This window comes from Berghia stephanieae, chromosome 5, assembly GCF_034508935.2.
Source record: "Berghia stephanieae isolate SIO BIC M18660-M18661 chromosome 5, UCSD_Bste_1.3, whole genome shotgun sequence".
In the NCBI taxonomy this organism is placed as follows: Eukaryota; Metazoa; Mollusca; class Gastropoda; order Nudibranchia; family Aeolidiidae; genus Berghia; species Berghia stephanieae.
This window is the reverse complement of record NC_088364.1, coordinates 44,888,847-44,900,481: the sequence shown is the minus strand read 5'-3', so window position 1 is coordinate 44,900,481 and position 11,635 is coordinate 44,888,847. Positions and strand designations below refer to the sequence as shown.

The window sequence follows — 11,635 nt, the reverse complement described above, 5'->3', positions numbered from 1 at the left end:
CTGCTGTATTGCCTCATTTATTTCCGATATGATTGGGGACGGTTATACATTTATTTATTTATGTTGTTTGTTTAGGGCGGGGGGTGGTACTTTTTAAAATTACAAAATTAACTTCCGGTTGGGCCATTGAGCCTCCCTCATGGTCAATGTTTTACTATTTTAGTGTAGATATGAAAATTTTGTATAGCAAATACCCTAGGTTTTACCATGCTCAATGCGCTTCACAATACTGCATGCCACATATTATGAAGACATTATTTCTACTTGAAACAGTAAACAAATCGTCTGTTAATCGTCTTTTGTTTTTGTCCTAGCCCCGTAACAATACGTATAACTACTGTATCTATAAAATCTAGACGCCTCTGACGTGTCTTACTGCAGGATATGCAATCTTTACTGCGGTCCTCGGATGAAAAAGAAAGAAAATAAAACTCACGTTTTGTCAGAGAAGTTTTACTTCAAATAAACGCGTGACTCATCGCCTCAATTTGGTTTTATGTCAGCATTAACAAAATCCAGAAAACTGATATTTTGTTCAAATTTTCGTTTCGGAAAAAATGTAATATCGCCTAACTGGCGTCATGTCTCGTTCTATTTTTACGTGTTGCTGTTGGTCATTGATGCATTGTAAAGCGCTTTGAGCACGTTTAGTGGATATTGCTCTATATAAATGCTATATTTTATTTTATTTATTTGTTTTTAACAAATTTAGTTAACTGAAGTATAAAATTTGAGTGAGATTAATATGCTTTAACACATAACAAAGAATGTATGTCATTTCCTGGACTTCAAAGAGCTAAAGTTTTCTAATTCTTCAAGAGATTTTGATTAATATTCAGTTTTCTGCATAAATTTCTTCCCATATAATACTGTTTAGAGACGATTGGTCACACATACGTGTGTTTGTTTGTGTGTGTGTGTATGAGTGTGTATGTGTGTGTGTGTACGAGAGAGAATGTAGGTGTGTCTGTGTGTGTGTGTGTATGCGCGAGAGAGTGTAGGTGCGTGTGTGTGCTTGCGAGAGTGTAGGTGCGTGTGTGTGAGTGCGAGAGTGTATGTGTGTGTGTTTGTGTGCGAGCGAGTGTAGGTGTGTGTGTGTGTGTGTATGTGTGTGTGCGGGCGTAAGTACATATTGTGGATTTAAACAGCTATCTCTAATAATATTATGGAGAATTCAGTGCAAATGTCTGTGTGAGACTTGGGATGTCCTCACTCTGTGGCTTTGTGATTTGATGGGACTCTTGCCTTATGCCCTACTGGTCCCTTGTCCAAGTCCTCTCTGGGCGGTGTAAAGTTGGAGTTCTTCGAAAAGGCTATTTATTCACACTGTACTCAGGTGTAAAATGAGTACCTGGCTGATAACATCTATTTCGAAAAAAAATCGTAATAGCGCCTATATATAATGTATTATTACTTGAATTCAAGGTTCAGAGATTAGTTGACCCTGTTATAATAATAATATGTGCTAGTTTGATTCCAGGGGTCATGGGTGGGGTTCCTGACCTCCTATTGTGGGCAAGAGGCACTTACTGTGTCTTCTATCCCCCTATATCTGTTTTCCAACATGCTTTCTGTATTTGTCTTCGACTGAGATTACTTGATTTTGTCCTGGCCCGGGCCGGACCCTCACTGGGAGAGAAACAGTCAAATGTATAGTTAAGAGTTTTGGGAGATGATATTTGTTTATCTTGTAAATCATCTCTCTGCTATGCACGGTATTATTTTTTTTTGCTTGTTTTAAACATATATTATGCTTTGTAAACATTTGAGTGTGTTCCTCTCAGTGGGGACCTGTGCTTGTGCCAGGATGAGACATTTCGGCCTTACTTTATCTTAGGTGCTTTAATTGTAATTCTAGAACCTTTTACTATCTCATTTTCTTCCTTTTTATTGGCGCTGATATGACCTAACGTGTTGCAAGCGCTGTAAAACCTTTAAAAACATAAACAAAAATCCAGGGGTCACATATCTCATACATAACTTCACCACTGTTTTAATCATTTGGTATGATGGAGGTCAAAGATTAGATAATGAAGAACTCGAAAGACTGATTTTCCCCGATATTTTTTACTACAATAAACACGATGATGAAGGAACGAACAGACACATAATGTACAAATTATAATCATAATATAGAGATTCAATGTGGAACCATAGAGATGTAATATTAATAATATACATAATCAGATGTTAACATAATATATGACCTCTTATGACAAATTGATAAGATGCTATATTCTTATCACGGTGGTAACCGAATTTTTAAAACCATTCTTTCTCTTTTTTGAAACTTGTGTTCAAGTTAAAGTGATTGCCTCTTTTTAATGCTTCAATTTAATGTTTAGCTTATAGTTAATGTCCTCCGACAGTCACTGCATTGGTGCTCCTGTAGAACTGTAGTACCCCTAATCTAACTAAATCCGTCCAGAATTTAACAAACTTTTAACTTAAATCGTTCAATGTGTCAATTCCCCCCCCCCCCCCCCCCCCCCCTTCCCGAAACAGTAAATTTTGATCAACATTCCTCCCGCATGACCTTCTTAGCCGCCACTGATGTCTGTTGTGGATAATTGTAATAATAATTATACGTAAAATAGGGCAGATTGATCACAAGAAAGTATTTTTAGAGCAGTAGAATGACCCGGTAATATAAAAAGTCCGAAGACTATCATTTTTTTTTAAAACGAAGTAATATATTATCTTGAGTATGGAATGGGCGCTCATATCATTATGCAGTGCACTGATAAACCGTTATTTATTTTAGTAAAGCTTGAAAACTGTTGACTTTGACTTAGAATATCGATCGATTATGATCACCTCCAAGTTGCCTTCTTGATGTTTTACTTGAGGATAAGGGAATACTTTCTAAGCTGCTAGATGCTGCGGACTGTAAGAAAAAAAAGTACAATAATGAACATAACAGTTTTGAAGGAAAAAAAAAGAACAAAATACCAAACACGCAACGCTTCGGGCTCAAACCCTTCTTCAGCCAACAACCAAAAGACAGTGTTACTGTTTTTATCTTTGACTAAAAAAATGTTTTGAGGTCGAACCGTTTCGTGATTGGTATTTTTTTTAAAAAGCTGTTACATTAATTTTTGTACATAAATTTTTACAACCTGAGAATACAAAAGAATTATCAGGTTGCAGACTTTTTGGTAAGTCAAGGATTTTGTCTTGATCGACACTTTATAATGTAACTAAAAATTTTCTGGCCAAAAATGAAGAAAACCATATTTTATCAATGGACGTCTTCAGGTTTGATCCTCACAATTCGAGTAGAAAAAACCCACAAGTGTCGTTTCGTTATTTTCCAGATGTCACCGTGAATTTCTCACACAAGTTTTTCAAGACACAAGATATTTTAAGCGCTTTTACTTTACAGAAGGTTGAGATAATCTTCATGATTAATAATAAAACGGATGAAAGTAATACTAAATACCCAATTGATTTTCTTGCTCTCTCCGTTGTTGTAATCCACCACTAGCCCTTTAATCTACATAATATGTTTGTCATAAGGGGACATGTCGTGTAGTCCTTCAGAGCCATTAGGCCCGTGGATCCGGAATCTATCCCTGTTTTGATAGCGTGAAGCGGACAAAAGCAATTGCTTGCTCCTCTTTGGATAAGACGCTAGTCTATCTAACACGCAGCTACTCAGTCACTGCTAGTTGGACTGCGGGGGGGGGGGGGGGGGGGGGGGGGGGGGGGGGGGGGGGGGGCGAGAACAAAGATCTCGACTTCACCCGGGATCGATTTCTGTCCCTTTGCGTGTCAAGTGAGTTCTCGTCCAACTCAGATATCGGGACCCCCACATAAGTATGTTGATGAGAAGGTATAAATCAATGGCGATAAATGAAAATATGAAGTAATATAATCGTGATGCCATGACGTAGAACTACGATGGAAGGAAGCACATCAAAATATAGATGAGATGAGTAGACAGAGAAAAATTTTTTCATAAATGTCAAGTACAAAGTACAAAGTCTTCCATTTTATATTAAATGTTACATTTTCATCAGTAGTGATCGAGTCGAAATTATCAAGATCATGTTTTCACTTTCAATTGAAACCAATCCAATGTCAGTCATTTCTGCGGTATTTCGTTTTTAATTATCTATTTTTGTCAGCTCACTCACAAATTTCAATTGACATTGAACACATTTTTTTACTTTTGGAAATCTACACTTCCTTTTTTAAGATGTGGACACTTCCTAAAAAACTTCTTTTGAAATATTTTGATGGGTGTGCAAATACGTAAGTAGATTTTTAAAATGCCACTCGTGATCATCTGCGTACGGAAGAACGTGCTTCTGATGACCAATTTTTGCCTTTTTGAAAAGGCCAAATTCGCTGCCAAACCAGTAGTCATAAAGATAAGAGTCACGACTCGCATGTCGTCAATGTAAGGAAAAATGATCAATGAAGAATGGTTGACATCGGATACAGATTGGATGGGTGACATTGAAAAATCTACACAATCTAATATATCTATTCTACAGTATGACATGTAGGTACCAAAAAAAGGGTTTGATCTCAGAATTATAAACATTCATTTTATTCATCATTGATAACAATATTTGTGATAAATGGCACATATATATATATATATATATATATATAATATATATATATATATATATATATTATATATATATATATATATATATATATGTAAATCTAAATTTCTATACATAGGCCTGTTAAGGTCTTTTTGCATCTGAAATTGATATGTATTCGGATTTAGATTGAGATGTTTAATCGAATCGTCACTTAAATTGAATGTCACCGCATTCTGTGATCAAACCCTTATCATTATTTATAGGGAGATACATTTTTTAATCTTTAGTATTATTATTTTTTTTGGTTCAATCTTACTTCAGTCTCTTTCGCAATCATTTGCTTTACTTATCTCATCCCTCTACTCTTCATCTTTCATATTAATACTTTCTTTAATCTTAGTATTATTATCTATCTTTTTTCATCTTACTCACTCTTCGCACATCTTACTACTTCTCTCCCTCTCTCTCTCTTCCTCACCTTCTCTCTCTACTCTCTCTCTCTTCTCACTCATCATCTATCTTTTCTTTTTCACCCCTCACACCCTCAACTTCTCTTCCTCACTTACTTCTCTCTCTCTCTCTCTCTCTCTCTCTCTCTCTCCCTTCTTTTTTTCTTTTTTTTCATATAAATTATATTTCAGCAATAAAACAGAAATAAAGCAACATGGTCAAACAAAAATAACTAATGTGAAAACATATGATAATATTAAAACAGTGAAAAAAAACAAAATATTCCAGCGTAAATTTAAAAAAATTAGTTTCTTCTAAACAGTTAAAATCAAAATGTCATAGTAAATTTAAAACAATAAAAAATATAATAAATAATAATAATAATAATAATAATACTAATAATAATAATAATAATAATAATAATAATAATAATAATAATAATAATAATAATAATAATAATAATAAAATAATAGTAATAATAATAATAATAACGATATTTGAAAATAACAAAAAACAAAAACAAAACAACAACAACAAAAAAGAAAAAAAAAGAGAGCAAAAAACACACCCCCCCCCCCCCAAAAAAAAAAATAATCCCCCGAACATCAACAACAAGTAAAGCGTAGCCAATAATACCCCCCCCCCTCCAAAATAAAAACCCCAACAAAACGACAACTATTTTTTTTATTTAACGTAACAAATCAAAAACTACATAATTAGCAGCTATTACAAATTGGTGTTCAAAAATGCTGTATAAAATAAGATACATCGAAAATATTTTTGTAAAAAATATTTAAATTATGTAAAATATTATGCAAATATTGTGATGATGACATCGATAAAATTGTGATACAACGTTGACAATAAATGACATGTAAGGATTGAATGATAAAGTTATACAAATATTATTATCATGAGTACGTTGTACTTGGTAAAATGGCGATGGCTGAAGAATTAATCATGGATGAAATTGATGAAAGATGCTCATTAAAAATATCTTCATTGGAAGCAATGACATCAAAAGAATGATTATCACTATTTAATGGTATTAGTAATTAAAAAAGAAAAAAAAAACATGATTTATATTAATATCTATATCGTTACAATACAGCTCAACTGTTTAAAATCGAAGTTGAAGATAGAATCGTCTTAAACGAGAACTCCCAACAAAGCATTGTAGCAGGCGTTCTCAAATGGATTGGGTTTAAGTCAGATTTTGGTTTAAACGATTTCGCTTTAAATGCGTCGCACTGTATTGTAACATTGTTTTATAATTATTATCATGGGTTACTGAAATCATTATATTGGTGCCATACAAAAACAAGCTGTCAATATCATTGTCAATATATATTTACAATACACGTTAAAAAAATTCATTCTTCTCATCATTATGATCGAAGTACTGGTGTGAGGTAGAGACATCCACTGAACAAAAACATTTTGATAGTCGTTTCTAGGAAGTTACTAATAATGAAATGATAAAATGTTCACTGTTTTTACCTCTAAGTTCTAAATAATTGTAATATGGTTTCGTCCTGTCGCATTATATATATAGCGCATTGTACGATGGAAAATCCCTGGACAATGAGATAGATGATAATGCGCTATAGAAACGTTCTCGTTATGTGTCACACATTCTACGTTACGTCATGGAGTGACGTCAGTTATTAATTATAAGATATATATTATATATATTTATGTATATATATATATATTTATATATTATATATATATATATATATATATATATATATATATATATATATATATATGTGTGTGTGTGTGTGTATGTGTGTGGGTGTGTGTGTGGGTGGGTGTATTTATAATTTATTAACGACTCGTGTGACTACAGACTACGGAATCAGTAGTTTGTGGCTTTTATGACGTAAATCCTTAATAATGCGCATGACAAAAGTAATAAACAGCAAGCACAATAATGGTAGCCCTTAATGAATTATTATTTGACATATTTTTATCTCACATTTTGTATGCATGACGGCATTATTCTATGATGTACAATATGACGACAGACATTGTATGTACAAATCGGTTGTAGTTTGATTGATTATGATATAGGATGAACATGGAATTATAAAATAGCCCTTATACTTATATAATAGCTTGGATTTTCTTATGCACTCTATTATTACTATTATTATTATTATTATTATTATTATTATTATTATTATTATTATTATATATTATTATTATTATTATTATTATTATTATATTATTTATTATTATTATTATTATTATTATTATTATTATTATTATTATTATTATTATTATTTTATATAATAATATAATAATAATAATAATAATAATAAATAATAATAATAATAATAATAATAATAAAATGATAATAATATCGCTATTATGATTATCCATTATTCAAATCTTGGAGCTCATTCAAAAGATAAGGTAAGAAATTAACTAAAATCTTTCTTTCGGATCTTTTAAAACTTTTCCTAGAGCCTGGAATAAAAAAAAATGTATTTCAGAATCAGACTTTTCCCTACTTTTTACCTCACAAAATATTCCTTTTGAAGCCAAAAGAATGTGATACTTGGCATATGAGGGTGTAGATACTAGATATGCTATTCTGATTACATTCACAACCAATATACACACTGTCATCTCGTTAAAATTTTAAAAAGTTATCTATGTTAGTCAAAAATTGGATAACATTTTATATCGATTTCCATCCAGATCATTCACTCCAAATCGATAATGACATGATATTACACTGTAATGCAATCTTTCCGTTTTTTTCAGTAACCATACGGTTACGGATTGAATGAGACTGCGGACATAACAACCCCCCCCCCCCCCCCAACAACAAAAAAACCCTATTATTTTTAAATCTTAAAAACGAAATAAAAATAAAGCAACCCCCTTTAATAAAATAAAACAAAAACAAACAAAACAAAACAAATTATCAGTAACCGCATCTTCTTCTCAACGAAATCATTTCTGATGACTTCGTTGTATCCGAGGTTCACCGTTACTGCTCCAATCACAATGCCGTTTTATTTCAGTATATTCATTAATGAAATCATTGTCCTCATCCTGTAGAATTACGTTCAGGTCAATAATGATCAGTAACGAAACACGTAGTGCGGCATGTCGTCCAACTACATAATATTATGGTCTCGTCATCGGGTTACAAATTCCACAACAGATCCTATGTATTTCACCTTTTTCAAGTTCAAGATCATCTGAAATTGCCAATCTTGGTATGGAATTATTATCCCTCCACATCCATAAAGTCCGAAATAGAATTCTGCCCACAAGACAAGTGTCACATACTATCACAAATTTCCAACACGCCTTTCCAAGTTACATCTTTTTATTTTAGATCTCCATCCATTTCAATGTCTTGCATCCACTCAATAATTCAAAATCAACGAATTGTTGAGTCCAAAATCGTCTTTCTTTCTCCCAAAACACACACGTGTTCACAGTTGGTGAACTAATTTTTCTATATGTCTTTTGGCAAAAAAATTATGAAATAATATACACTTACAAATGTCCTTGAACTTGAATTCAATCCAAGTTCATAAAAACTGTAACCGATAACGTTATTATTAAAAACCAGGAAACAAAACAAGAAAGAAAAAAACGTCCAGGCTTGTTATGTAGTATTCAAATATCGCAGTGTCAGTCAGGTTATTTTTCATCAAATATAAATTTTATACCAATGGAATCAACTCCAGTTTTTGGAGAAATATTTTAGATCATTTTTTAAATCACTACGTCTTAATATCAATACGTAGTATCAGTCTAGATATTTAGACAAGAAATTACGTCACAACTTCCATATTTGATTTTAGGTATATCAAATTTTTGTATCGTATTATTTTTAAAAAATCTAGTTACGACAGCGCCCTCTATGTTCGTGCTTGACGTAACGTTTGAGTCTCCGTGCCCATTTGTCCTTCCAACGAATTGTGATGGCGTTTCTGTCTACGACAAAACCTGGCTTATCCTTGTCCTCGGCTCGGTACTTGCCCACGATCAGGTACCGTTTCCCTCGGCGAATCTTGGGGCATCTGCAGTTCATATCGGCACGGGGCACCCATAAATAAGTCTCGGCACGCCTGGGCGTTCTGTTGGGCACCGGTTTTCTGTAGGATGAGATGACCGACACGGTAAATTTGATCCATTTTCCTTCGTTTTCCCTGGATAAAACGTGAACTTGAGATGCTGGAGGACGAAAGGGGAAGATAAAACGGGTTAATAAGCAGACAACAAAAATAAAAAAAAACAGAAAAAAGGAAGAAAAACCAAAATCAGATGCACATTCACTATTACTTATATTATAGCACAACAGGCACTCCGGAACGAGAAGATAAAAGTCTGAATGGAGGTAAATCTATGGTGAACCGAGTAATCGATTCCGTAATATGTAAAGTGTTTGTAATCATCGGGATGATAATGATACTGTGACGATTATGGCGATGATAACGATATTATGAGCAAAATGATATATAATATCCTTTTCTTCATTTATTCGATGCAGTCCATACGGGAAGTTTGTTTATTTTAAAAGCTGTGTATGTTTCTTCATTAAAAGAAAGTAATTTCCGCCAGACCTAACAGACCCAGCTCCATAATCACTGCTGGGTAGACAGGGGGATCAGAAAAAACAAAAAAACTCGACTGCACACGGGATCGATTCATTTCTTTTGCGTGTAAAGCGAATGCTCTACCAACTGAGCTATCAGGACCCCCTGAATTAAGTTGGGATCATGGAAAAAAAATCAAGTAAGGTCAGCGTGGCACAGCGGTGTTGGCTTTGCATCGTATTGAGTCCCACTACCCTCTGCAATATGTGGCCTTGAGCGAGTCAACTCGCCCTCGCTCACTTTGAGCGCTGCATTGATGTCTTCCCCTGGAATAGACCCTAAATTAAATACAAATTTCTCCATGGGGATGAATGAAGGGAAATTAATATATATATATATATATATATATAATATAATATATATATATATATATATATATATATATATATATATATATATATATATATATATATAAATCTTATTTGTTGTTTTCGAATTTTGATTGAACGAAGTAATTTGTTTGTGAGACTTTGTCTTCCTGAGCTTGAGTGCACTTGTTTATGTATGTACATATATATTAATTTTCCATAAAATCAATTCTGCCATTTTCTTTCGTGTAAAGTGCTTAGAGTCTGTTTATTCGGGGTTTAGTGCACAGTACAAGTTACATTTATTATGTTGATGATTATGATTCTACGTCGTTTTGTCAAACAACTTTCAACGCGTCGACCTCCCACCCGACAGACTGCACGTGCGAGCGTCGTAAAAACAGTGGCTGTAACTAGAATGTCTTTCTTTACTCACTCACAAATCACTTCCGTGATGATTTCATGTGTTGTGGTAGGAGGTAATAATAGGGAAGAAAGGTTGTGACGTCACAACTTCTACTTTTCTGGTTCTTAAATCCGTGGAAGTGTGTATGTAACCAATCATTTGGAGGAATAAATAATGAATGTGTTACATAATATTGAATCATAACTATGTAGCATAACTATATAATTTTAGTAACAAGGCAGACTCGAATTAAGGTACGTAAAGAGCGAGGATATTGACGATAAACATATATTTAGACTAAAAAATAGGATTCCATCACTCCGACACCACAAGTTCATTACACAAGTTAAGTATCAAGTCCTCCGAAAGATTAATTATACACTTCCAATGAAATAGGGCCCTTTTTGTTGACATCACACTTTCCTTCCCTATTGTAATCCATCGTGTAAATATGGCATTATATAGATATAACGAACTTGACGTCACTCACCCCTTTGATATTGTTTTTAGCCAGCCATTTTTATGAGTTTCTAACGAAATTTAGACTATAAACATAGTTTTGTGTGTCGGTACAAATAGTTCCGGCTGGCGGATGTTGTGGGTTTTTTTTTTTGATAATCGCAAAGCATCAATTGAAACGAACTAGACGACAAAGATTGAGGTTTATGCCAAAATATCAAGGATTAGGGAATTTATGTTTGTTTTTATTTAAAAAAAGAAAAGAAATTAAGCAACAAAACGGTTAACGCACTCTCCTAAATGACATAAATAGTAATAAACAAAAAATGACATACAGCTTCAAAAAAAGACAAAATACCCAACACAGAACGTTTCGGGCTCAAGGCCCTTCTTCAACCAACAACAAAAAACAATAAATACTTAAATGCATTAGTAAATTACAGATTGACGACAGAGAACTTGTGTAGGTGCCCCCCCCCCCCCCCCCCCCCCCCCAAAAAAAAAAAAAAAAAAAAAAAAAAAAACAACAAAAAAAAAAAAGAAAAAAAAAAAAAAAGCCCAAAACAAAACAAAAAAACAATAAAATATTCATACATTACTAAAAAAACAACAAAACAGATTGACGACAGAGTTAGATAGTTAGATAGATAGATAGATAGATAGATAGATAGATAGATAGATAGATAGATAGATAGATAGATAGATAGATAGATAAGATAGATAGATAGATAGATAGATAGATATATAATAGATAATAATATAATAATAGTAATAATAGATAATAGATAGATAGATAGATAGATAGATAGATAGATAGGTAAA

The 11,635-nt window shown here is 33.0% G+C and overlaps 1 protein-coding gene across 10 annotated transcripts in view; it reads right to left on the bottom strand.

Moving 5' to 3' along the window:
- Positions 1-8,381: 8,381 nt before the first annotated feature.
- Positions 8,382-11,635, bottom strand: part of LOC144972997 (netrin-1-like) — a 192,977-nt gene continuing 189,723 nt past the window's right edge. For all 10 annotated transcript variants that reach the window (XM_078914912.1, XM_078914905.1, XM_078914909.1 and 7 more), the window contains one exon: positions 8,382-9,218. In XM_078914912.1, the coding sequence (XP_078771038.1) occupies positions 8,884-9,218 (335 nt within the window). In that variant the 3' untranslated portion in view covers positions 8,382-8,883. The remainder of the gene's footprint in view (positions 9,219-11,635) is intronic.